Source organism: Hyperoodon ampullatus (assembly GCF_949752795.1).
Source record: "Hyperoodon ampullatus genome assembly, chromosome: 11".
Taxonomy (NCBI): domain Eukaryota; kingdom Metazoa; phylum Chordata; class Mammalia; order Artiodactyla; family Ziphiidae; genus Hyperoodon; species Hyperoodon ampullatus.
The window spans coordinates 60,996,918-61,024,550 of NC_136924.1; the positions used below are offsets into that span (position 1 = coordinate 60,996,918).

General features: G+C 43.7%; 1 protein-coding gene across 10 annotated transcripts in view; it reads right to left on the reverse strand.

The window, feature by feature from the left end:
* Nucleotides 1–27,633, reverse strand: part of R3HDM2 (R3H domain containing 2) — a gene marked incomplete at its 3' end in the record, with an annotated part of 154,599 nt that overhangs the window by 11,177 nt on the left and 115,789 nt on the right. For 2 of the 10 annotated variants that reach the window (XM_079715075.1, XM_079715069.1), the window contains 14 exons: nt 25,551–25,637; nt 24,942–25,068; nt 23,838–23,916; nt 23,124–23,183; nt 22,423–22,563; nt 21,882–21,990; nt 19,176–19,271; nt 16,265–16,296; nt 11,770–12,002; nt 9,114–9,280; nt 4,761–4,862; nt 2,001–2,243; nt 1,104–1,230; nt 300–460 (listed from right to left, as the gene is read on the reverse strand). In XM_079715075.1, the coding sequence (XP_079571201.1) occupies nt 300–460; nt 1,104–1,230; nt 2,001–2,243; nt 4,761–4,862; nt 9,114–9,280; nt 11,770–12,002; nt 16,265–16,296; nt 19,176–19,271; nt 21,882–21,990; nt 22,423–22,563; nt 23,124–23,183; nt 23,838–23,916; nt 24,942–25,068; nt 25,551–25,637 (1,764 nt within the window). Of the gene's footprint in view, nt 1–299; nt 461–1,103; nt 1,231–2,000; nt 2,244–4,760; nt 4,863–9,113; nt 9,281–11,769; nt 12,003–16,112; nt 16,167–16,264; nt 16,297–19,175; nt 19,272–21,881; nt 21,991–22,422; nt 22,564–23,123; nt 23,184–23,837; nt 23,917–24,941; nt 25,069–25,550; nt 25,638–27,633 lie in introns of all 10 variants that reach the window. The other 8 variants (XM_079715067.1, XM_079715073.1, XM_079715070.1 and 5 more) reach the window with 8 other exon arrangements.

A 27,633-nucleotide genomic window follows, 5' to 3' on the forward strand; every position in this document is an offset into this window, starting at 1 on the left:
TTCCTCTCCAAACCTCACCCATGGGCATGTGATGTACAGGAAGAAGCCTAATTTCCTCTAGATCCTACTTTTCTGGGCATATACTCGTTTGCATGGCTATATAAAAACCAAACAATTTAAATAAAGACTGTTCTCAGACTCTCTGGGCCTTCTCTCAGAGGAAGAAAACCTAAAAATTCTAGGGGTAAAGTGAACAATGTTTTAGTGTTCGAGTTGTCAGACTGGAGGATGTGGGAAACTCTCCTCCTTTTCCTCATCCCAAGGACTGGGTGATCTTTCCTAGTACAAAATGCACCCACTTGGTAAGAAGGCAGTGGAGTGTACTGAACCACCAGGCCTTGCATCTGGCCCCCCATGCTGCTCCTCTGGCTGCTGAGCAGGCCCTGGTTCTGTGGCTGCTGGACCCCAATCATGCCTTGGTAAGCCGCCTGCTGCTGGTTAGGCATCATGGGCTGTAAACCTAGGGATGGGCAAAGCAGAGAAGACATCAGCATAGTATCAACAATGTTTAGGAGGTCACACTCTCTCAGTAATTTTCCTTCTATTTTACTTTTTCTTTTTCTGGAGATCACAGGTTCCTCTTCAGGACCCTAATCATTCCTGCCGCCCCCCCCGCCCCCTGCACCCCCTGCACCCCCTGCTTTTTACTTTATTTATTTTTAAAAATAAATCTATCTATCTATTTATTTTTGGCTGCACTGGGTCTTTGTTGCTGCGCACGGGCTTTCTCTAGTTGCAGCGAGTGGGGGCTACTCTTTGTTGCGGTGCACAGGCTTCTCACTGCAGTGGCTTCTCTTGTTGCGGAGCACGGGCTCTAGGTGCACGGGCTTCAGTAGTTGTGGCACACGGGCTCAGTAGCTGTGGCTCGCGGGCTCTAGAGCACAGGCTCAGTACTTGTGGCACACGGGCTTAGTTGCTCTGCAGCATGTGGGATCTTCCTGGACCAGGGCTTGAACCCGTGTCCCCTGCATTGGCAGGCAGATTCTTAACCACTGAGCCACCAGGGAAGTCCCCCCTGCTTTTTAAACAGCGAAGGTAATTCTCTTTCCCCATCTCCGCCCTTTCCTTACTCACTACCTTCTTACATCAGCCGTTCCTCTTACCAGGTTGCTGGGATGGCTGAGGCAGCTGTTGACCACGCTGGGGGCTGTAGGCCACCGGGTGAGAGAGAGGTCGATATTGCTGGTTGGAGTTAGGATACTGTCCAGGGGGATAGTAAGAAACCTGGATCTGTGGTAAGAGGAAACAGATGTATCAGAAAGTCCCTCAAATTCAGCCCCAACATCCCCAAACTATTAAATACATCACAGTTAATTCCCAGAAATCTGTAAACGGAGCTATTGTGGGCCTGCAATTGCAGCATTAGTATACAAGTTTGAAACAGAACAGGAAGGACTTGTGTTATTTGAAAGATGGCCTTCTTTTTTTTTTTTTTTGCGGTACGCGGGCCTCTCACTGTTGTGGCCTCTCCCGCTGCGGAACGCAGGCTCCGGACGCGCAGGCTCAGAGGCCATGGTTCACGGGCCTAGCCGCTCCGCGGAATGTGGGATCTTCCCAGACCGGGGCACGAACCCGCGTCCCCTGCATCGGCAGGCAGACTCTCAACCACTACGCCACCAGGGAAGCCCCTGAAAGATGGCCTTCTGACTAGAAAGAAAATTCTCAAGTCAAGGTGGGGAAATGGAGGTGGGTAGGGGACAGTTATCCCCTCTGATTTGTCTAAACTAGAGGAAGAAAGAAGGATTATAATACGGGGCAAACTGAATTAGTGATTTATTTTTTTAAAAAATATTTATTTATTTGCCTGTGCCGGGTCTTAGTTGTGGCATGTGGGATCTTTTAGTTGCAGCATGCGGGCTTTAGGTGCAGCATGTGGGACCTAGTTCCCCGACCAAGGATCGAACCCAGGCCCCCTGCATTGGGAGCATGGAGTCTTAACCACTGGACCACCAGGGAAGTCCCTGAATTAGTGATTTAAACTGGGAACCCAAGCCACTCACCTGCTGAGGGGGCTGCATGTAGCCCTGGGGTGGCAGGACTTGCTGAGTAGGTGGTGCATGGTTAGAGGTGGAATAGCTGGAAGTAGGGAGGGGCTGTCCTGTAGAAGCCATGATGAAGCTAGTCTGCTGAGGGTGCTGGGAGATAAGTGGGGGCTGGAACAGAGCTGAGGATGGGTCAGCTGCTTCAGTAGAACCTTGGCGGCTAAGGCTCATTTGTCCAAAGGGGTTGCTGAGATCATCTGTCTGTTGAGAGAGTGAGGGAGACCCAAGGACTGAGGTCATATCAAACCCCAGGTCTTTGTATTCAACACAGACAGACAGACAGAAACAGTAGCCCTCTCTACAGCTTTCCTTCCTTACACCAATTTGGGACACTCCTGCATGTGTGCCCTAGGAGGCGCCCTAAGCCTCTGTCATATGGTGTTTTTTTATTGATTGATTGATTGATTGATTGATTGCCCTAAGCCTCTGTCATATGGTGTTTTATTTATTTTTTTCACAAGCGTTTTTTTTTAAAATTTATTTATTTATTTTTGGCTGTGTTGCGTCTTCATTGCTGCGCGCGGGCCTTCCCTAGTTGTGGCAAGGGGGGCTACTCTTCGTTGCGGTGCGCAGGCTTCTCGTTGCAGTGGCTTCTCTTGTTGTAGAGCACGGGCTCTAGATGCGTGGGCTTCAGTAGGTGTGGCACGCAGCTCAGTAGCTGTGGCTCTCAGGCTCTAGAGCACAGTCTCAGAAGTTGTGGCGCATGGGCTTAGTTGCTCCGCAGCATGTGGGATCTTCTCGGACCAGGGCTCGAACCCGTGTCCCCTGCATTGGCAGGCGGATTCTTAACCACTGCGCCATCAGGGAAGCCCTCATAGGGTGTTTTAAATTGCTATGAATTGAACAGCTGTTTGAAGCCCAACTCCAGAGCCAGTCTCCCTGCCACATATGGGGTAACAATGGTCACTCTGATTATGATCTTTTTTAGAATTAGTCCTGGGAAGATGGGAGCAATGACACAACTTCTATATATAGAAAAAACAGGACAAATTAGTGGGGAAAAAACCGTACAAAATCTTTCCATTTCCTGTCTTCCTCATGCCTCCAACCATACAAAGGGCCCCTACATTGTCATAAATCTCGTTTTTATAATAAAGGACCCAGATTACACCTTGCGTGGATTATGGGTGGGTTCATGTGGCTCCCCAGCTCTGCCTATGCAGTGGAAAGACTGGTGGGCTCCCAATGCCTGCTGCTCATCTCCTTACTCCCTCGTGCAATCATTTCCACCCCTGTTCTCTGACACTTGCCTAGAGTTCTCCTGCCCTTCAGAAACCACTTCCAATTCTCACCTCTGAAAGGAGGCCAGGGTGAGTGGCCAGCTGGAGGGCGAGACTGACTGGCTAGTCTGTAATTGCCTTCCCTCTCAGCCCTCTTCTCTAAGCAGAAAGAGTGAGGGTGTTCCATCCCTCACTTGTATGGTGATAGGTTAGTCTGTTAACTTCCTCATCTTTTTTGCTCCATGGACAGTAATCAAAATACACATATACATACACATGCAGAGCAGAAGTTCTTTTGCAAATGAAACTAGCAGAAACAAAAGATAATGCTTTCCTGTGGTTTCACTCACTTTTCAGGGATATGATCTTAGCTATTTTGCTACCTTAGTGGGCAGGAATAGATGACAGGAGGACTGGACTGCAGTTACTATTCTGAGGTTCATATTCTAGAACTTTTCAGAATGGAGATAAGAGGTGGGAGGAAAGAGGGGTTTCTAGTAAAAAAGCAGACAGGTGTGATTAACACAAAATTTTAAAAAAATCAGGGCTCCTATAACCGTGATAGAAGTTATCAACTATGAGACAAATCAGATCTTCAAAGGATTTGTAGTCAGGGTACGAACAATTTAAACAGCATGTGCTATTCAACAGAAGAGGATATTTTTAATGTAAAATAATGGTAAAACAGGGGAACATTTTAAGTTTTTACCAGTCGTACCAGAGAAATCTGCAACTGTTTTTATTTTTTTAATTAATTAATTAATTAATTAATTTATTTATTTATTTATTTATGGCTGCGTTGGGTCTTCATTGCTGCATGCGGGCTTTCTCTAGTTGTGGTGAGCGGGGGCTACTCTTCGTTGTGGTGCGCAGGCTTCTCATTGCAGTGTCTTCTCCTGTTGCAGAGCATGGGTTCTAGGCACGAGGGCTTCAGTAGTTGTGGCTCCTGGGCTCTAGAGCACAGGCTCAGTAGTTGTGGCGCACGGTCTTATTTGCTCCGCGGCATGTGGGATCTTCCCGGACCAGGGCTCAAACCTGTGTCCCCTGCATTGGCAGGCAGATCCTTAACCACTGCGCCACCAGGGAAGTCCCTGTGTTTTTATTTTTAAAGGAAATTATAAAGAATCATTCTGTACAGAATAAACTGGGTTCCTCAGACATGTCCTGGGAGCAGATGAGATGAAGGATGCACATGGTAGAGAGGATGAGGAGCCCAGGTTAGAGCAACATCTGATTTTGTTCCCTGTCCTGAAACTCAGGGGAATTCAGTGTTCTTCTCTGTCTTACATTTAGGAATCTTTTGATGCCTAAAGTACTGTTATGAGGTCACTAGAATGAAGTATAGTTCAGCCTGTGCTGGCCCCTCAAGCAGAAATACCTTCTAATAATGGTCCTCTAAACAGCACAACTGTTTTGCACGGTTGTCACAGACTGACCCAGACATGCCCAGACACAGGCCACACACGGACAAGACAAAAAGGGGGAATGGAGTTTATACCATGTTGTACTGCTGGGGCGGAGAGACTGGCAGAAGGACTTGGGGACAGGAGCCTGGAGAGAACTGAACAGGCTGCGGAGAGGGCTGCAGAGCCGGGACTGGCTGTGGACCAGCAGAGAGACATGTGGAAAGGGAAGAGAAAAGGGAGGTATAGGGAGAGGCATAGGCGGGGGCGGGGGTGGGGCAGAGATGGGGAGGGAAAGGGAAGGAACAACAAGGTTAATCATAAAAGAAATTTCACATGAAAAGTAAGGCTTCTGAGCAGACTGGAGACCAAGCCCAGGACAGCTCATGGTTTTCACATCTCTGACAAATAAGCAATCTCTCCTATAAGTACAGACACACTGCACACTCTGCCCCATTAGCCACTCAGAACTCTGCAGCTGTTGGGAGCATCTCAGAGCCAGGGTCTGCCGCCTGATCCCAAACACAGCTTTTTCCCCAAGCATTTTTCCTGAGCATAGGATTCCTGGGACGCATAACCCTCCTTGAATGCCCACGTGAGAAGGGATTCCCGCTTCTGTAGGAAGGGTCATCCAAGGTCTGGCTCGGCTCTCCCAGGCATGCTCCTGATTTCACACCACAGCTCTCCTGAAGGAAGTGCTCATTCGCAAGGATCATCAGCCTCCCGAGGGCAGAGAAGGAAAAATAAGCCAGTTCACGCTTGGTTCCGCTACTTCCTCCTGCTCCAGTGCTTGTTCTATGCTCCTCCAGGCTGTGAGGGCAGTATGAAAAATGCTCCCATAAGCAAACAGGGAGGGATTTAAGAATAAAATATAAATAGCCTAGTTTTAGCTTTTGTTCCTTCAGTCCCTTCACTAGCCTCAAGCAGGAGGACTTGCTTATTAGGAACATGGTGTGTTCTAAACCAACTAATGGGGAGTTATTTTTTTCTCTCTCGTCTTCCCCTCTAGCTATTTCAATCACCTCATCGGTTCTCCAGTCATAGCCTCTGGAGAAGCTATGAAGAGAAGGGGAAATAACACTGATATACATTGTCTAACTTACATACATTATCTCACTACAACCTCACAATAATCCTACAGGGAGATAAGGTAACTTGTATCTGCAGTTAAGATAGTAAGGCTCAGAGAAATTAAATCATACACCCAGGATCACACAGCTAATGCAGCAGAGCAGGGATGGGAACCTAGTTCTGCCTGACGTATGTTCTTTCTACTCTACTCTAGCAGTAGGGAGGAGGTAAAGGAAGAAGTCAAACAAAATTACGTAAACATCTTTTTGTTTGTGTAACTCTCCTTCCTCTTTCCAAAGTAGAGTATTAAGAGTTGTGGGGGACCAAGGTATCAATACTCTCCTGCCACGTATCTCCTGGGACAGCCTTTCAGAGAGGGGACCAACAGTTCCAGAGTCAGAGAGTCCAGGAATTATAAGACATCCAAGATGGAGAATACTCCTGATATCTTCATTAAATAAAATGTAAGTCATCTTGGCTAGGAAAAAGTTACTGAGAATCCACTGTGTGACGTGGGAGAGATAATGCCACAGCCTTGAAAATAAGCTCTCGGCTCTCCTGGCACATGTATTTTCTGTAAGCCAGTGGCATTCCAAATGTAACTGCTGGCCAAGCTGCTCAGCTTGAGCTACCTGTGCTGGTAACTTTTAGACCCATTTTCTATTATCCTAATCCACTTCTTTCTTGGGGAAGGTTCTGCCATACTTTAGGCCTTACATTCTCTGGGGGACAAGGAGAGGCCTTAGGGACAGGGAAATGGTAAAACAACTCTGCCTGTTTTTCCTCACATTTGTGAGTTCTGAGTAAAAAGTGAAGAAAGAAGAAAGGATGCTCCTCTGTTAGGCCTCTCCCAACTGAGGAAGGGTAGTGGTAAAGGCAGGCGTCTCAGTGCTATTTTTAAGTTATTCTACCACTACCCTCAGCTACAGTTCTCTTCTTAGAGAGTCTCAAACACCAGTTAGGGAACTTCAAAAAACGACAGGGAAGCCAAAGACTGGCCCTGAGGGATGTGACTGCCACCTACTGGTGACTTCTGGTCTAGATCATTGGCTCTTGGATCCTGACTGGACTCTATGGAGAGGCTCAGCGGACTCCTTCTCAAGAGGTCTACTCTAAGTTAATTGGGCAAAAGGTAGTCACTGGTCCTTTAATCCTCAGTCTCACCCCTTGGTTTCAAATGTTCTACCGATATGTGATATGGAGGCCTACTCTGACGGCAGAGGCCTTCCAAGAAGAGAAAGAGCATAGTTTAGCCAGCACTGCCCCCAGGCCTGGAGCAAATGCTTTTTGCTACAGAGCTAAAGGTTTTTCTTCAAAAGGAAAACCTTTAGAGTAAGCACAGTGGTTTATGTGTGTGTGTGGTCACTTCCTCCATCCCTTCACTGTTACGTACCATTTGAGAAACTAAACAGTAAGTATTCTGGGGCTCAGCAACTTGAGTTTGGAGAGCTACCAGTGCTGAGAGACAGGGAAAAAGAGAAAGGAAGGAAGAAAGGAAAAGGCAGTAGGAAGAGGAAGAAAGGGATAAAGAGAAAAGGAGTTATATATAATGGGGTGGTGCTGGTATAATATTAGCAGCTACCATAAGTGCTTCAGAGACACCAAAACTTAACCAAGCATAAGATTTTTTAGTTTGGCATTTGTGATCACAATTAATTGCAAGAATAAATTTCTGAGATCTCTGTACCAAATAATGTTCCCCTGTCCCCAGTCTATAGGACCTAACCTAGCACTGTACTGCCTGTGGACGATCAATCAATACCAAGAACTGACCCACTGACCCTCATGATTCAGAAGCAGGGACAGAATCTGAGTAAAAGTTTGGGATTTAGGGCCGGTTACCTGAACATTCTATCTAAAAGCTTTTCAGTCCCCACTGGTTAGTCTCTTTACTTATCTCTTTATCCCCCTCCCACTCTTGCTGTCTGTTTCTAGATATGGATGGAAGGAGGAGACAGATGGAAGACTAAGAGGGAGAAAAGGCAACAGAACTGTATTAAAATACACACATTTTAGAAAACTCAAAAAAATACTGGGACCTTAAAAAAGTGAGACACACACACAGAAACTGTAGGGGATGGCTGGAGGGAGAAGTTCAGAGTTTACTCACAGGTCTGAATTAAGACACAGACAAGGAAAAGCACACACACATGCTATGCTTCAGTATGAAGCGAGGTAAGCTAATGTGAATGAGACTTAATGAGGTGGTAGACAGATGGTGGTAGAATAAGAAAGAAAGTCAGGACTACAGAGAAACTGATTTAGGGACTGAGATGAAGGACTTGGAATGATTGGCATGTGTGTTACGTTAAGCCACAAAGCAGAGTTTACTGGATCTTCACTGTTCTTTATTTTAGTTTCATTTCCCAATGTATGAACGGGGTAGTAATGGGCCATTCTGGGGTGTTTCCACTCTAGTTTCCAGTCCCTGGGGTATCAGGGCTTAGGACTTGCTTCTTGTACCTGTGGAAGAGATATATCTGAGGCCAAGCTGGACTAACTGAGCAGGGAGATGAGGGAGCCTGGGAGGTGAAATGAGAACTTAAACTGCAGCAGAAAAGAATATGGACATATTGGCTTCCTGACTACCAGAGAATACTTCAGGATAAAGTATAGGCTCTATTCATGAAGAGCTCTATTCATAGAAGAAAACAGTAAGTGAAGATCTCAGCATATCTCTCCTCAGAGTATTAAGGAGACTTTAAACCTAAAACACCGAGGAGGTTCCAGCTTAGAATAGGATCTGATTCTTATGCTGATGACTTGCATGGTCTCCACAGAAGCAAAACTTAAACCCTAGTTGGAACCAACATCTAACAGGCCAGCAACAGAAGGCGAAAGAGAGAGCTCTTTCTCCCTCAAGAAACAAAGACAACATTGGGGGGTTTTGTGCTTTATGGCAGGTGTTTTAATGAGTGTTATTTCCTTTCCCCCAAACCCCAACATATAAATATTTATTTATGGGTCAACAGCCATATGAATACACTCAGGTAGACTATGGTAGGAGCTGTGATGTTTTCAAGCTCCATGTATGGATATAGGGAGCAAAATCGCTTTGCTAATTACACAGGATAGAGGGAGACCGAGTACAGTAGAAATGTGGAATAGGGTAGAAGGTCCCACCGACAGTTCTCAGGAGGAAGAGAAGGAAGTATAAAGCAAAACAACTCCCAGGGTGACGTCACTAAGAACACTTTGGCCAAACCTCTGCCCTTCCTCTTCTCTCCCCACAACTCACATACAAGAGGTGGGGGAGGGAGTGGCATATCTCCAAAAACAGATCTTTCCTGCCACCCACAGCACAAGAGACATGACTGTACCTCCAGAGCTTGCTTGAATCAGAGAGGAGGGGGCTCTGGCACCGAGTGGTGACTCACCTGTGAGATCATGTGATTATTCAAGGGTGGCTGCTGCTGAGGCGTGGGAGGGAGAGCGGGAAGTTGCTGCTGCGGCTGCTGCTGCTGGGCAGTACAAGGGAGAAGGCCCCGGACAGACTGGGATGAGGTGACCTGGCTGCACACTTCTGGGGCACCTAGCGCCATACCTAAGGCAAAGAGGAGACCCAGCAAGAGTTGTAAGCACAAGCCATGAACATACCCTCCCCTGGGGGAGGGGAGAGGGCTTTCCTCTTTCCTTGCTGTTTTCCTTGTCATTCCCCTTCTGTCCACTCCCCCACTGTCTTGGGGAGATCCATGCATGAGCACAGATGCATTTCAACAGTCCTGCTGACGGGAGTCCTCATCTTAGCAGGTTTCTACTCCCTGGGGACAGTAACCACCTTGACTGTCAATGTTTGGTTTTGGAAATAAACAAAATGTGAAGCTGCTGAGGTACCTTCCCTGGAGTGCCTAGAATCTGTCCATCATGATTAGATAGCTGAAAACATGAATGTTTGCTTCCTGGGAAAATATAGATTCCTAGTCCCTTAAGAAACTTGTCTTCTCTTTGATTTCTTCTCAACTTGCAGCATCTCATAAAAGTTGCTGAAGGCAACCTTCAAGCACGTGCCTGTGCACACAGCCCCACACAAGTTCATCCAACTATTTTCTCATTTCCAGGCTCTCCAAGTCATGTATGCATTTACACAAAATACTTTTACTGAATATCTACTATGTGCAGGCACTGTATGATGAACTGAGGACACAAAGGTAAAGGGAACACAGTCCTTGCCCTTGAGCAGAACAGGATCTTCCAACAGACATCCACACAACGATTAAATCTGATAAGGGATGCATCAGTGATATGAATAAAGTTGTATGAAAGCAAAGATGAGGAAGCATAACTCTTGGGAGGATTAGAGGGAAGAATTTAAAGAGGACGTGGCAGGAGTGATGGGTCTGAAGGATGAATAGAAGGCCTGTCAGACCAAGAGGAGACAAAGCTAATGCCATATTCAAGAAATGGTTGGGAACTCCCCTGGTGGTCCAGTGGTTAAGAATCTGCCTTCCAATGCAGGGGATGCAGGTTCGATCCCTGGTTGGGGAACTAAGATCCCACATGCCGCGGGGCAACTAAACCCATGTGCCGCAACTACTGAGCCCGTGCACAATTAGAGAGGCTGTGTGTCACAACTACAGAGCCCATGCGCTCTGGAGCCCGTGCACCAGAACTAGAGAGAAGCCCGCGTGCCAAAACGAAAGATCCCGTATGTCGCAGCTAAGACCCGATATGCAGCCAAAAATAATAAATAAATATATATATAAATAAATAAAAAGAAATGGTTGGGGCTTCCCTGGTGGCGCAGTGGTTGAGAGTCCACCTGCCGATGCCGGGGACACAGGTTCGTGCCCTGGTCCGGGAAGATCCCACATGCCGCAGAGCAGCCGGGCCGGTGAGCCATGGCCGCTGAGCCTGCGCGTCCGGAGCCTGTGCTCCGCAACGGGAGAGGCCACAACAGTGAGAGGCCCGCATACCGCCAAAAAAAAAAAAAAAAAGAAATGGTTGGAGGGTCAGAGGAGGATGGACATCTGGAAATGAGACTGAGATGGCAAACTGGAGTCAGGAAGTTATGCTATGCTACGTAATTTGTATTTTATTATGCAGGGAATGCAAAAACATGAATATTTTTAAGAGAGGACTGACATAGTTAGATCTATGTTTTAGATTGGTAAACTGGCTCTAAAAAGGGCTGAGGATAGGGAATTCCCTGGCGGTCCAGTGGTTAGGACTCCACGCTTTCACTGCCAAGGGCCCAGGTTCAATCCCTGGTCAGGGAACTAAGATCCCTGCAAGCCACACAGTGTGCCCTGGCCCCCACCCCGAAAAAAAAAAGGGCTGAGGATAAAGCAGGGAAACCGGCATGGATAAAGGCAGAGGCAGTGGGGTTAGAAAGGAGGTAACAGAGAACGGCAACAGAAACCTAACAGAGGCAAAATCTTTACCACTACTGATGTCTTTTGAGGACAAGACCTACAGAACTTCTAGGACGAAACTCAAGCAATTCTTCAGAGGCAGAAGGATGGTGAAATAGAGGCTCGCTGGATAAAAAGAACTAAATACTCCTCTGCTAAGAGCACAGCAGAAATATATGGAGAAGGTTACACAGTAGCTCAGGAGAGCTGAAGGGTGGTTACCAGGCTGGCATGTGGAACATATGCTCCTTCTCAGTGACTGGGCTCCAGAGAAGCAACTGCAGCAGTGTCTCTTAAAGCTCTAGCCTATTGGCTGCTACCAGTTAATTATAGTATTACAAACTCTAAGGTTCCCTCTGCTCTACAAACCCTCTTTATAATCTCAGGGGCCACAGAATGAAAGCAGCCATCATCCTTATTTCAGTACATAACCTGAACCTGGGTTGATAGGGATGTCCCACCTCGGTCAGAAATCAGATAAAATAACCTAATCCCAATCAGTTTTTTTTCTATTAGGAAAGAAGGTTTGAAAGAAAATCAGAGAAGGGACTCAAAAGGACAATGGATCCAAGAAATCAAATTTCCCCTCATCTGGCTGTGTTAGTGTTTTGTTAAAAGGAAATATCAGTGATGTTTTGCAGAAGATAAGCAAGAAATGATGGAAGGAGAGAAGCTCTGTTACCTGGCCTGGAGATCCTTCCTGCACTGCCACCTTTACTGCTCCCGATGCTGTCACCCCGGGTGAGGATAGAGATTCCACTGAAGCTGCTGGCTTTGGTGACAGGGGGCCGCATGCTCCGGACAGAGCCATCAGAGTCCGTGCTGCTCCAAGGCCGTGGCTCCAGGGATTTGAGTTCGCTGTCTGTGCTGCTCTGGCGGCTGCTTGAGGTGCGGCTCAGCCCCTCGCGGTTCCCCCTGCATGCAGAGACCGCAGTTGTCAGAGCACCCCTCACCTACCACTTCAGCAGAAGGGCTACGAGAGAGTTCATTTCTATCCTCTCAGTGACAAAGGAGGGGTGAGGGTTGGGGGAGGATGGACACTGACTTCTTGTTAGTTGGCTGGCCAACCAAGACTTAATGGGAGCAGACACAACAAGATCCAGTACAGTAACAAAGAGCACAGAGGCAAATCTGGAAGACAGTGAACTGGCAACTAATTCAATACATCAGACCAGAGGTGGACGGGAAACCACGTACATGATGCTGAGATTGGCTGTGGTCTCTTCCCCTGGCCCTTCAGGGATCCCACACATGCAGTAAATAGTGGGGAGCAGAGGGGTACCAGTTCCTTCTGAGAGTTCTTAAAACAAAAGGACTCCTAGAAGTTACTATTGCTGGAAGGCAGGAGTAGCCAATGACATGGATAAATCCTTCAATAGGTCTTCCATATAACACCTATCTGAGCCAGCAGAGGTGCTGCTTATGGCCACGTTTTCAGGATTGGGAAGAAGAGTATAGTGGACTAAAGGGGCACTCAGTCTGATAAAGAGAAAACTCAGTCTAAGAGTCTGGAATCAACCCAACCTGTTTTGTGGAAGTTTTGTGTTAGTGTCTGAGAACAATTGGTTCCAGGGTCTCTAAAGGCTGACATCCTCAGCAAGATCAAGCAAACATGCCCTCAGGACTCAGGATGGCAAAGAGCAGGGGGCTGACTGTGCCTAGTTGCTTTCATATTAATAACCCTATTGCCCTAGGCAAGGCACAAGGCTATTGAGAAAAGTGATTCATCCTCTCTTACTTTACTCTGGAAACATCAGGGTTATCCTGATGCTACAATCACTGTTTGTGATTCTAAACAGCTGTACTCCTCAAGATATATGAGGCTAGCCTGAAAACCCTAAGTCTTGTTGAACTCTTACTGCTTCTTAATCAATAAGCAACCAAAAACCAGGAATTTTCCTTTCAGATCCCCCACCCTCCAACAACTAATGACCTAAGAAAACCAAATGACAATTATAAAGATTTTGGTATGTATACTGGGGAGCAACTGAGCAACAATCATAGTAGCTTGGGTTCCCTCCTTTCCACCACCATCCCACCCAAAGCAAACAGAAAACCCTATCCCAACCCCGGTAGCTTCCAAGACATTAGGCTCAGAGTTATTCTACTAAAGAAAGGTATTTTTCTTAAGGGACTAATGTTAAAGAAAATACCTTTCTTTATTAGAATATCTATTCCAAAGGTACTGTAGGGAAAATGGGCAAAATATATGCTAGCGTCACTATTTTAGTTTTTAGCCAATCATGGTGGGCTAAGAACACACTGTCATAGCTGGTTAGGGACATGTTAATTTTCTGAATCCCAAGTAGATGTATATATAATCTCATTGCTTCTCTCTGTATAGTTAGAATAGAGGACTGGAAAATACCCCTTTCTCTTGGGGATGTCAAAAGTAGAATGGGAAACAAGAAATAAGTATAAATCAGGGACTCTCCAGTTATAGAACCGACCTGAAGTGAGAGCCAATAGCTCATGTTTACTGAGCGGACTCAATAAAGATGTGTGGGTTTGTGTGATATGGGGATACAGCAGTAGCAATGAATGAGGCTGCTCATTAGACATTAGAACTTGAATTTTGCAAGACAAGCCCTAATGGCCTTTTATACCTAAATCAAACACTATACTTCTATTAGGACAATTCTGCCATTTACTTTCTTCTTCTACCAGGGATAGACAGTGAATGAGTCAACTTTAAACCAAACACTCTGGGAAACTTGAGCCAAAGTACTGATCCAATTCCCCCAAGACAGTAATGGCCAAGTGCTCACATGTGGATTGTCTGATGATCCTGTGACTTACCTGGGTTAGTACACTACACCCCTGAGAATTAGAGAATCTGAGTCTGGGCTAGGAAGAGAGATCAGTTCTCTTTCTCTTGCTCTGCAACTAAACCTAATCTCTAGTCATGGTTTTGTACTTCACTAAAAATAAGGCAATTAGGGAAAGTTTACCAGATTTAATTCTGAGAAATGGATTGGGTTGTGTTATGGAGGTGCAGGACAGAGGACATTCACACTTCACAGTCCTATGAAATCAGGAGCTGACTTTGTTTTTACAAGTGAATTTAGTGCTGGTGAAAAGTCCCGTTTATTGGGTCTGGGGTGGAGAGGCCTGTGGAAGAGGTGACAATAAATATCAGTAAGCCTCAGTGTGGCTTATTTATCAGTGGAGTAGAATCTTCCAAAGAATAGAGAAGTTGCCATAGTTACTGCCAATGTGGATGATGGAATCTGGTGTTATGAGTGTTTGTTTCACATACCTGGGAAGAAAGGTTTAAAGCAGTTAGAGAAGATCTGCTTCTAATCATCTGAGTTCTGGACTAGTACCCAAATAGAGGAAGAAGTTACCCCCTTAAGAGTCTATGGAGCTGCAGTTTAGATGACCTAGATCTTTAATCAAAACTCAGTATGGAAAGCAGCCACTTAAAAGGAGGATTGGATAGGAGAGGACTGCACCTGCTCACTAGATCCTTCAAGCTATTGTCTGCACAGTTTGACGCAGTTTGATGCTCCATGGCACTAATAAGGCCATCATTCTCAGCAGTGAATTAATTAGGGGTGATGTCTGTAGGGAGCTGGTGTAGTGTGGTGAAAAGAACACGGGACAAAGAGTCAGTCTCAGTTTTGCCATTAACAGCCATGTAAACTTGGGTTAGCTACTTAATCTCTCTGCTTTTGTTTTCTTACATGTAAACCAGCTTACCAAATCAGGATATTGAGAGAATTCAATCAGATACAGTGTACTTTGACAACCATAAAGCACTGTGCATTGTCACACGCAGGAGTTAATTTGAAACTTCTGTTTACTATAGGTATTCTGGGATGTTTATGGAACATGATTTTTTTTTTTAAGGGGGATTCTACTATCTATCTCGACCACCACCAACAATGCAGAGCCCTTCTGCCTGGGCTTTCAGATGGACCTCAGGGCGGGCTGCTCCAGGAAAAAGAGTTCAGAGATGTGGAAAGGGAGATAAATCCTCCATCTCAAGAAGGGGAAATCTTGCTATCCCAATTTCCACATGATTTAATTAGCTTTAGAAAGGACAATAGGGAAAGGACTACTAAAGTACTGGGAATGAGAGCTCTAACTAATATGTGTTAGTCAGCTCCTACCAAGCTTAGGATTGAAAAAGAGATAAACCCTTTGAAAAGGGTGAGACCTGAATCCTAGTATTAAATACTCAGGTTTTCTGTACTCTATAGTTTTTCTATTGGTAACATGGAAAGAATATACTTAAAATGAGTTAGTGCTGGGATGCGGTCCTAAAATGCTTCTCTCACCACTGCCTTGTGTAATTGTCTGGGGTGGGACTGAGAGACTGAGAGGAAAGGGTGGTTCTCATGACTGTTTTGTGGAAGATGGAGAATATTAGGCACTAGAGAGGTTAGTACAGCAGCCTTCACCAACATTAAGAATAAACCATGGACAATCATATAAAAGACATGCTCTAAGTCCATTCTAAGGCAGACAAGTTCTTTCTGAGATCATCTTAAGCATTACATTGTCCCAAAGAGAAAACTACATAGACAGAGGTGTTTGTATGTTTTTTTATATGGGTGTGTGTATTATTCTTTCTTAAGGATACAAAACATTCCCTATGCCGGGTCAGGGATAAACTCTTCACATCTTTCCATAGATTCGGAAAAGGTAGCCAGAAGACACCCGTCCTTTTACCTCAATATATATATATATGCTGAAATCCTCCGGAAATGCCCAATTCCAGCAAACTTCTGGGATAGAGCAGTACCTATCCTAGACATACTTATTTGGTCCCCTTCACCACCTACCCAGGACTTACAATGAAATCAGCAACAATAAAAATAAAGTCATTGAGCAATAGCCATTTTTTTTCTAATGGGGAAAAATATCCAATGTTGCAAATACCACAAATTGACTTATTCCACAAGCAGCCATGCATGGAGCAAACTCACTCCGCTGAAAAGATTAGAGCAAAACAAAATAAAATTAAAAAAACAAAACAAAACAAAAAAACAAGGAGAGATATAGACCAAACAGAGGTACCTAAAAATTTGCCTTCTCTTGTGAGAGCTAGAAGAAAAGGCTTCTTTGGAGAGTCTGTTGGTTAACATCAAAGAAAGGCATCATTACAGGATTATATTAACCTCACTGACAAAGCTCAATGAGAAGCAGGGAACATGCTAAGTGGTACTAACCTGATGTCACTTAGATATCCGTTCTGGCCAGTCTAGGTGAAGGGGAGAAAACGGAAAATAACTTATAAGAAAACAGCATGGCATAACCAAAATGTGTGTCCATGATGCTATGAATACCCAAGGTCCTCAAACCAAGCTCAACCCCAACAGGGAGAGAGGGAACAGCGACAGGATGACCCACACCCACACACCCAGTCTGACTTCTCACCTTTAATGGAAAAGAGCATTTGGCATTTTTAGCCTTCCCACAGAGTGTTTAAAAAGAGAGGTCAATAAAGGTAGGAGTATGGAAAGGAGAAAGGAGAGTATTAACCTAACTATTATTTCTTTTTTAGCTCTAAATTTATTCTCTCTAGAGGTAAGCTGAGCATAATAATTGGTGTGCTTGGTCCTAAAGAGTGTATTCAAAGGAAGGGAAACGGGACACAAGAGAAAGAAATTTAGTTTTTTTGGAAATCATCCTCAATGACTATCCCACTTCTGTCCTCTACACTGGCCAAAATGAAAGACATTCTGACCTGAGACCCAAGGAGAGTAAGAAATTGGGGAAGTAGGTACTTTTCAAAGCCTAGAAAAAATGAGAAAATTAAAAGCCTAAAACATTCCTTTTGGGGATCATTTCCTGACAAAGCCATTGAGCTGCTGAGTGAAGTGAGCATTATGGTGGACTCCTGAGCCTTAGAAAAAGGTAACAAGAGTATTCAGCTGCTGAGCACAGGGGGCTCCATGCAGAGCAGAGCCTGTGTGGGGCAGCTTTCCCAATATACAGCTCAGGCTCCAGAGAAGGCTGCAGCAGCAGCATTTCCATCCAAACACCCTTCTTGCCACTCCCCTTTTTTTTGGACCGCCTCTTCCTCCCCTCTGCCACAACCTACAACTCCACCCTTAAGCAGTTCCCTTTGACTGGCCAGGTTCTTTCCTCTCCACATGAGAATCTTTGGCATATAGTGGGCTTTGGCCATTTTTCCTTGTCTAGACCTTTTGAGATTCCTGATGCCTCTACCACAGCAAGGGTTAGGAAGTGCTGAAATGAAAGTGATAAATCCATAAGGATTTAACAAAGAATACATATATTAGTAGAGGCTTGAGAGACTAGATATCAGAGAAAAAAGGAGAGAAGAGCTAACTTTGACTTTGTTATGGTTGTAGATAGATATATTCCAGTGTTGTTCATAATAAGCGCTAATATCCTATTAAAAGTTGCTTGTGCTTTCAGAGTGGCTTTGCTAATGGCTGGCACGGTGGGAAAGTCATTTTCCATGTGTCAGTGAAGCAGAGTAGCACACCACAGATAGCTATGCTATCATGTCACTGGAACTTCTTAATCTAAAGAGCCCAGAGCAGAGCAAGCTATTAAGAGGTGGTTTACTTTAGGGGTTAAGAGCGTGGACTCTGGAGCCAGACTGCCTGAATTCAAATACCAGCTCTTTCACTAACTAGTGGTGTGGTCTTGGGTTACTTAACCTCTCCATGCCTCAGTCCCTCATTTACAAAATGAGGAAAATAATGTAACCTATCTCACAGGCCTAGTGTGAGGATTAAATAAATTAATGTGCACAAAGCTCTAAGAACAGGGTCTGAAAGATAATAAGCACTATATAAGTGTTTGCTATTAACATCCACCATCCTGCCCTGTCCACAGTTTAGGGTCATCACCAGCCGTAGTCATGTACAAATGACCTCTCTCCTCTCATTCCACTCAACTGATTTGCAGATAAAGTTAGAAAACCGTCTTTGGGCTATAGTTGGATAATTTGGAGGATGGATTTTTCTGACTCAGAATGGAAGACTACATAACATAAGAAGATTCCTTCTCCTTGGACTTTGGGCCAGAAGGTTTGTTGTGTATCTGTCCACAGTGAGGCTCCTTGGAACACCTGGGTCTCCTGAGACAATGGAACAAGCTCACAGAGGAGTTCAGTTTTCTAGAAGTTAGAGACAATATTTTTCTGAACTAGGTGATGATGAGAAGATATATATATTTTTGTCTTGATGAGGGAGGGGAGAGTGGGGAAATGGGAGGACAGTAGTGTCTATCTAAGTATATTGATTAGAACTGGCCATCTTTTGATGGCAAAGGGAGGCTGGCTCTTCTTCCTCTGTTTGCTACCTTGACTCTAAGATGGTGCTGCTATCTGGATCATACATTTTCCAGAGATTTCTCTCTTGACCTTCCTGAGTTTCTCCTATATTTCTGTTCAGTCTGGTAGGCAAAGGCCACCAGATACAGGGGTACCAAGTATATCTGATATGGCCCACAATTCTTAAGAATAAAGTTGCCTATAATAATCCATGTTGCCTTTTGGCCCACGGAGCAGTCCTACTCTAAGAAACAAGGTAAGAAAGGAAGGAAGAGACTTCCTATTCAGGTCGAGACTGTAGGGAATAGTGAGTGGTACCCTCTGTGCATGTGGAATGTGGAGCTCAGAGAATGGATGCCACATCTGTGCTCTAATAATCACCAACATAGCCTAAAAATGAGCCTGGCCAAACAAGATGAATGTATACGCTATGTGGACACTAAGTCTTCCACTTAGAAGCAAAGATGCCTAAAATGGACAGTGGAAGTGAAAGAGGGTAAGCAGGAGGGTTTGACGGGCAAGATTCAGGGCCCTTCCATAAGCCCTGCCAAAACCATTTCTATTGTCAATCTAATCATATCTACCAAATTCAGCCACTCCATTTGTTCTCTTTATATGCCATATGCATTAAAAGTAGTAAGAATAAAAATCTACAGCTTCCTAATAAGCCACATTTAATTTTAGAGATCAAATATGGGACTGGCTGATGTTGGTTAAAAACAAAATCAGAAAAAAACAACAAAGCATTTATGGAGGTTTCATTCCATTCACAGTTCCAAAGATTAAGAGCTAAAAGCTAGGGGCTGACAACTCTCAGAAGCTACACTTACCTCTCGGGCAAATATTCTCTCTCGGACCCTTTGATATTCCTCCTCTCTCTCTTCTATTGACTTGCTCCTCCTTCCATCCTGCAATGGAACTCTGATCTAGATCGATGAGCAGAATTAAGCTAGTTAAGTTCTCCTCGTACTGCAAGCTCACTGCACACCAGCAAGGAAGAGAAACCGGGAGAGTTTATAGTTGCCATCAAAAAAATGGAAAAATAAATAAATAAATAAAATTTCCAGTGTTGGACAGGTTTCACTGGGTACATCTGACCATGCAGTTTGGGAGATCAGGTTTTCTGGATGGTTGGGGCCTCTCCATCTCCCCACCCCCCCAACCAACCAGAGTATCAAGAACAATAACTTTTTATAAGGATTGGGTTGCTTCCTTGTGTAATCAGGTACTCTCCAATCAGTAAGGATGAAGAGAATAGCCCAGGGAATAAACAACATTGCTTTGGAGGGAAAGCAAGGGATAGGAGGAAGCTAGAGAGGGAGAAGAAACAGGTATTTAGCAGAGCTAAATTTAGAAGAGTTTTTACAGAACTAGCACCTGACATTATCCCTTTTTTAGTCACTAACGCCATGGCCTGTAGACCCAAGTCACACACAGCTCAGCAAAGAGGGCCTTGGAAGTGAAATCCCAAGGGCGAAGCTAAACTCAGAGCTTAAGCGTTTTTCCTCATCTTAACTATAGCTACTGGAGGGAGGGAAAGAGAGAGAGCTTACAGAAATAGAGAAGAGAACAGAGCAACACAAAGAAGAAAAGAGAAAGAAAAGGAGAATAGAACAGAAAGAAGGGTGGACAGAGAAAGGACCAGACAAATGAGATACGGTATTGAGAAAGGGGAGAGGACGATAGAAAGGGATAAGTAAATGGAGGACAGAGAACCTTACATTCTCTGAAAAATGTAGTGAGGTGACTAGAGGGGATGGCTGGCCAGACCACCACTTCTGGCTAGCCTATGACCCAACTCTCCACCACTGTCTTTTCCTCTCTTAGCCTGTGAGCTGTGAGCACTGTCCTGGGTAGGATGTTATAGAGTGTCCTTTTCCATACTGCTCTTTAAGGCAAGGTGCTCTGAGGGAGGTAAGTCATCAAATGCATGTCATCAGGTTATAAAAGATTCTGACCTTCCATCCAGAGGCTTTCAAAGTTTCAGATGAAGCAACCAAGGAGACTGCTCCTCTAGGCTGATCTTCCTGGACTTCACCACTCTCCAGAGGTAAGCTAACTTCAGGAGTATCAACTTTTGACTAGATGTAGTTCTCACCAGCCTAAATAACCTAAATTCTGCTAACTGTCCTTTTACAAATCCCATTCCAAGAAGACATAGGACCTCGAGGTGCTATACTGTCCTTAGCCCCTAGCACTGGTAAACCAATGGCAGAATAGAAAGAGCATTGGGCTTTGAGGTCAGGCAGAATCTCAGCTCTGCTACCTCTGAGTAATGTCACTTAAGGCAAGTAACTTAACATCTCCTAGCTCAGTTTTCTTATATTTAAAGTGGGGCTAATAACCCCCATCTGGATTGGGTTGTGTGGAGGATTAAAAGAGATAATGCATAGGGAGAGATTCCATTCCACCCCAATATGCCTCTAGGCCTGAATAATTCCTGATCCACAGAAAAGGGGTTTTGGGAAAATGGAGAGAAGGGCATCAGGATGGAAAGGCTCTTTCTTGTGTTTTAAATTTTATTTGTCTTTTTGTATGTTTCATTGTTTTCAATCTGACCCAGCATGTTTGTCCACGATAGATAATGGCACTTTTCTCAAAAGGACTCCCTCAAATACTCAAGTAGCAAGCAGGAAAAGTCCTGGTCTCAAGACCATACAATATCCAAAGAAAACTAATTTTGACTCTAGAGGTAAGATATTATTATAGTTATCATTAATTAGCAAGACTAATTATTGGCTTTACCCAACCATATTCTTTAAACCTTAATCCTGGTTCTCTACCTAACCTCCTTTGGAGGCTAAGCAGAAGCAGGCTGGATCTTACCCCATGAAGCTAGGAAAACTAACCCCCAAACATCACTATCTGAAGGATGGGCTAGAAACCAGGGCAAAAGCCAGGCCCATAAATGAAGGGATGGGGCAGACTTTTCACTTCTTATTCCCACAGGAGTGGATCAAAAACCTGCCTGAGGTTCCCAGCATCAAAAGCCAAATTAACTCACTCACCTTGGTGGAAGAAGTTGGGAAAAGAATAAGGAGTTTGCAGAAAGGGATCAGAAACACCTTTACAAGTGGGTAAATTAGATAACAATTTTGCAAGTTCAAGGCTAGCCCTGAGATAGGAAGAGTGGAAGTGGGATAAAGTAGCTTTGGGTGGTTACCAAAGAAATCCAGAACTATTAAAGAAAAAAAGAAGGGAGCCATCAGCTGAATCAAGGCTGAAGCAGGGAGGGACCTTGCTTTGTCCCAAAATGAAGTGGAGTTAGAAGTCAGTGGCAGAACCAGGGAGTTCCAGGCCAAATGAGAAAACCCAGCAAACCTCAGCACCATGTCTCTCTGGGGCTAAGAGGGTGGCATTTAGCTCAACAAGTGCAGTTAGTCCTCAACATTAAGCCAAAGCCAACTCAGTATAGCTCAACACTTTTTTCCACACTAAGATATTTCGAGTTTTCTCCATCCACAAAAATTCTTCTCCCCTCCCAGTTTCTCTTACTGCAATCTCTCTGTATAGACCCAACCCTTTCCATTCTTCACCTGGTTATCATCTCGGTCCATACTGGCATCATCTCTCTTGAGAATGAATCTCTGCTGAAATTCTGTATTCTTCTCATCCTTTATATGTTCTGAGAATCTCTGTTCAGGGCTGGGATTGGGAGAGAAATGTGGAAGGAAGGGAAGAAAGACTCTTGTCAGGAAGCAGACCTCCTAGTATAGTTCTCTTAAATTCTACAACTCCCACCCAGGGGATTTCTGAAGTCAGGGAACCAAAAAGTCACATGAAAGTTTTAAAGAAATCCTCTGGGACTGTTCTTTATACATCTATAACTTATCTTCTTCCAAAATTATACCTGTCCTATCACTAAAGGTGAAGAGAGGCCAGGAGCCAGTCTTCACAAAACACTAGTGCCTCTAGCATCTATTTCCAAGGCCTCACAAAGAGTAGAAATTGATAATATAACCCACCCTCCCTCCACTGTCCCCTCTCCAGAAAGAGAAATCTTGATCCTACACCTTCCTCTTCCACCCCAAAGGCTATCCCAGGAAAGTCTTCCCAATCTGTGGTTTCCTCCCTTACATTCTTGTGTTACTGGTTTTGTTGATGATGACAGCTTTTCCAGTTTGGTCAACATTGTGGTCCATCCCAAAATAGGCAGCTACCCGATGTAATAGCATCCGGTGATATGAGGTCATCTGAGGGAACTTCTTGAACTGGTTGCTGCAGGGAAACCCAGGGGGAAAAAGTGAAATAAGGACAAGTAACAGCAATAACAACCAACTGCAATTTTTCTTACAAGTGTTGAAAGTGGGGAATTTCTTAGGAGAAAGACACATTATTATAAGGAAGATATTTACTTGATGGTAACCAAAAAGGTTCTCTCAACTTTATCTACAGTATTTTATAGATCCCTCTGACCCACTATCCTCATTAAGACTACTCCTTATGCAGTAAGCCCTAGGTCTCACCCACCTAGATGATATTCTACAAAGAAAAAAGGGAAAAACTTAAGAATAGTGAAATATGGGATAAGGGCTAGCTGCTAAATTTTTTTCAACTCAAGTCTAAGCAATAACTTAAAAACTTCATTTAGTTTCCACACATACACTTTTTGATCCATTCTGATTACTTCTCCCCAACTCCTTTTGGTTCCCAGTGAGTTATTACTTCCAAATTCAGACTTTAAGGGAACGATGAAAGAGGGATATCCTAAAATTTTACCTGAATTTCTTTCCAGTACCCCTCCCACCTCTAATGTGTATTTCATTCAAGTAACTTACTTGTTGTCATTAATAAAGTCCAGAATCTCCTGTTCTAATTTTAGCAGCATCATTCTGTCCCTGTTTAAAAAAGATTAAAACAAAACAAAACAAAAGGCAGCCCTCCCATAGACATTGAAAGCAAGGATTGAAAACACAGCCTGCTCACTATACAAGCTGAAGGGAGGGATAGATCCAAACCCCGAGAGTGGATCAAAAATGCAAAGGCTGCTGAGCCTCACTGCCCTGTCTTATGTTACTTTAAAAAAGAAAAACAATCAAGCCTCCTAATAATGTACTTCATTTTCCTTGTCAGAAACCTAATTCTGTTGCCAGTCATACTCCTATAAACACATACTTTATACTTATAAATCTAATCATTATTCTATACTCCATCTGGTTATTTATAGAATTTTTAAACAAGTATGATTTAGCTTTGGTACAAATCAATTATTTTTTCTTCTGTGCTTTTTAATTGTATTCTCAAGCCTTCATATTTCTTTGTCTGCATTCTTCTTCCAAAGAATTTTTCTCAACTCTTCTGGAAGCAGGAACCTCAATATGAGGGTATTCTGAATCTCCAACAGAATATAAAACTACTCTGGAGAGAAATGGTGTGTCGGGGGCTAGGCATCCTAGATTCTAATAATGGAAAAATTCTGAGAAGCTATTTGGCCTCTTGGGTATTCTGCTGGTCCTGGCCCCTTTCCCCCTTCCATCAAATCATGTTATTACCTTGGGTTCTTTTTCAGTGTATTTACAAGAAATTCATGTAGGTCTATTCCAGTGGAGTCCGTATATTCTTGGCTGGAGTCTAGAACACCACAGTGAAATAAATTAAAAATAAATGAAACTGCCTTGCATAATCTCTAACCCCAAGCAGAAGCCCACAACCTGATCAGGAGACATGAGAACAGGAAAGGAGAATCAGACTTCAGGATTTTTAGCTTAAAAATCAGAATGACCTTGATTTGCCAGCCCCTCAAAATTCCCCATGACAGTGCTATAAGGTGGAATCTGGGTCACAGTGTTACATTCGTATTACGTTGAAAAGCCACCTTGCCATCAATAAGTATTTATTGAATGTCCAGACCAAAACAAAGGTTTTATTCTAGTTAAGGAAAATAAATTCTAGGTAAGGACAGACAGGGCTGAATTTTCCAGAATCTCAGCAGATATGTTCAAATGTTGACTATTTATATGATTATTTATATTTATTTATAAAATTTTAATCCTAAGATTGCCTTTTTCCTCTTAATTATCATTAAAAAAATTTTGGGGGGGCCGTACCGCACAGCTTGTGGGATCCTAGCTCCCCGACAAGGGATCAAACCTGGGTCCCCAAGTGAAAGCGTCGAGCCCTAACCACTGGACCGCCAGGGAATTCCCTTAATTATCATTTTTATGGACCATGTCTTTTGGCTACCAGCCCAAGAATTTAAATCCAAAGAGGGCTTAATAATTACATGCAAATTTATATTATTAAAAAAAATCACTCCAAGCATCCCCAAACCAAAATATAAATATTATCTAGAGAATCTGCTACCAGTGATGATCCATCACTATTTATTCCAGAGCAAAAATAAAATCAGCATTGACTACAATGTCCTCCCCTATGGGTAGCCCAATGTTAATGGAATAGCTCTCTGTCAGCCCTTAAGGCAGGGCTGGATAAAGCAGCAAAGAAAGTAACTTAGTTAGGCACCTCCCCAAACAACGAAGAAGTCAGCAGGACACTAGGAACTGTTGGGCCAATAAGGCCAGTGGAAGGAAAGATGGAAGGAAAAGGCACTGCAGAGCCAGGCCCCAGGACAGATGAGAAAGGGGGAAAGTCTTCACCTCTAGACAGCATCTTCCTTGGGACCTTTTCTTTGTTTTTGTCCTTGTCTTCCTTTTCAGAGACATCCTTTGTGGACTTTTCTTCCTCCTTGTCAGAGGGGCAGCTGATGTGCAACTGAATTATATCCTTGGACAAGGGGAAAGAGAAATGTAATCAAAGGGGAAAACAACTCTCCTGCAGCTCCTCTGAAATCTCAAAGAAGGCAAATCTTAGGGTGGCAGCATTCTCTTACAAAAGAGAATATTTTGTTAATTAAATTGTTTTAGCTTTTGTTCTACCAAAAGGGTAGAGGCTAAGCTTTTTCTGTCAACAATCACAGCCTACTGTATGGAAAGCTCAAGTTATGCTTGCTGTTCCTGCCATATGAATTGGAATGGAAATGGTTCTAACCACCAGAGGGAAAGGTGTGGGTCTGCATCATCCTGGGTGGTCCAGGTGTGAAGACCTATACTTCATGCTCTCACCCATGCCCTATTTGACTGCAACAGTCTGTTTTGAAGCTCCTCTACCCTGATTTCCAAGCCTAATGTTGATGCCGTGGTTGCTACACCAGTTTAGCAAACAACTGCCAAACTCAAAAGCTACGCTTACTCTTATAAAGGACCTACCTGGGTTTCTACTGGCCCGTCAGCAAACGGGGCAGAGGACTCCTCACACACTGCAAGGCTGCGCACCAACTTCAGCTTGGAATTAGACTGAAAAAAATAAATACACATACATACTCCCTTGGTGGACACTGGGAAAGCTTTTGGCTGAATAAAGGGCATTCTCTTTGGCTCTGTTAGTTGCTTCCTCCATAAATAGGGTTTTTTTTTTCCTTCAAACAGGTCCTACTCATTCATTCCTGATTCACTTGAAAGATAATTCTCTTGCTCACAACAGCAGATATATAAAAACAAAACAACTACTTTGGACAGATGATAGGAAAACCACTTTGCTTAGCTCTCCTCTCTCTCTAGCTCAGTGCTCCAATATCACACTCAGAAGTTTACTGAGAATACACAGCACCAGAGCTTAGTAGAAAGACTGGATTTAAGAACCAGAAGTCCTAGCTTCAACTCCTGGTTTGAGATATGAGATATTGAGCAAATTACTTGACCTCTCTGGGTCTCTTTTTGGTCCTCAATAAAAGCGGGATAAAAATGCTTAACGGGTTGGTGTGAGAATTAGATTATATAAAGCATGTAAACATATGTATCATAAATAGTGCCTAGTATGAAGTAGACGATAAATACTAAGTGACTCTAAACCTGAGGTGGCAAGGGTATGGAAAGAAGTGTCTAAGAAAAAAGTAGAAAGAAAGAAAACTTTCTAACATTTGGGATTCAATGTGACAACTAATCCACTTGGTTTACTTATGCTGGCTGGAGAATCCCCAAAAGATCTGAATTCCACTTTATAAATCACTGCTCTCCTAGGTATCTCCAAAGTCAAAAATTATAGTGACTCATTAGAAATCTACCTATAAACATTTATTGAGAGTTCTTACAATAAAATCAAAGTTTACAGTAAATATAAAAGCACAAAACATGGTATGTGTGTTCCAGGTAGCACAGTATAATGAAAAGAATTTGCAAGTCTGAAGAACTGACTTCAAGCCTAGTTTTGCCGCTTACTAATAAATGTCCTCTGTCAAACTCACTCAAACTCTATAAGCCCAAGCTTCCTCCTCTGTAAAATGGAAATAATAACGATAATAACTGTCTTACTTATTTCTAAGGTTTGGGGGGAAGTGAAGTAGCAGAGAACACCCTCTGTTTTTTTCTTTTTGGCCATGCCCTGCAGCATGGGGGATCCTAGTTCTCTGACCAGGAATCGAACCTGCACCCCCTGCGTTGGAAGCGTGGAGTCTTATCCACTGGACCGTCATGGAAATCCTGAACACCCTCTGTTTTAAACTTTACTGTCAAGCCCATCACTGTGGATTAGGCCATGTAAGGCAAGCCACAGAGCCAATTTATCATAAATCATAGTCTTCTTCAAACCCAAGCCACATACTGGCTGGGACACTCCCAAATTCTGCCATTATTTTTCAAGGGGAAAGGGGTGGACACCCTTAATTATTACTTTGATGGACAATTCTTCCCAATGTAAGAGAAGTTTAATATTTTACTGTTCCCTAATTAAAATTAAAAAGCTGTCACACACTAACACCTATAGCCCTACCTGATAACACTGCTTAAAATAATCTGTGATGTGCTAATTTTATCATACAATGATTAAAAACAAAATCCTCCTCTTTGCCCCAACCTAAAAAGTGAATCGAAACAAAACAAAGTCTATATTTTTAGGATGTCCAAAAATGTTGAATCATTTTACTAATGGTAGAGGATTTATCTTAAAGAAAATTCACATGGCAAAAAACCCCAAAACCACGGGGGGGCAAAATAAGAGAGCCAGAGATGAGCAGAGAAACTGGCATTAAAGCAGAACCAGTACCAGTGTGCTCAGGCTTTGTTTGTGGGAGGCTCTGGCTGGGTATCCTTTCAGGTATCAGAAATAGACTGTGACTGAACTAAAGATAATGGAGAAAAATAAAGCCAGACATTCCAATAGGACATATGTATATGTGCGTGCATGTTTGTGTGTGTGTGTATGCATGTTCACAATCAGGGTACAAGGGACAGGCAAACTTTGCCTATATATAATCCAAATAAACTAGTTATTAGTGATAAGTCCATCTGTGCAATG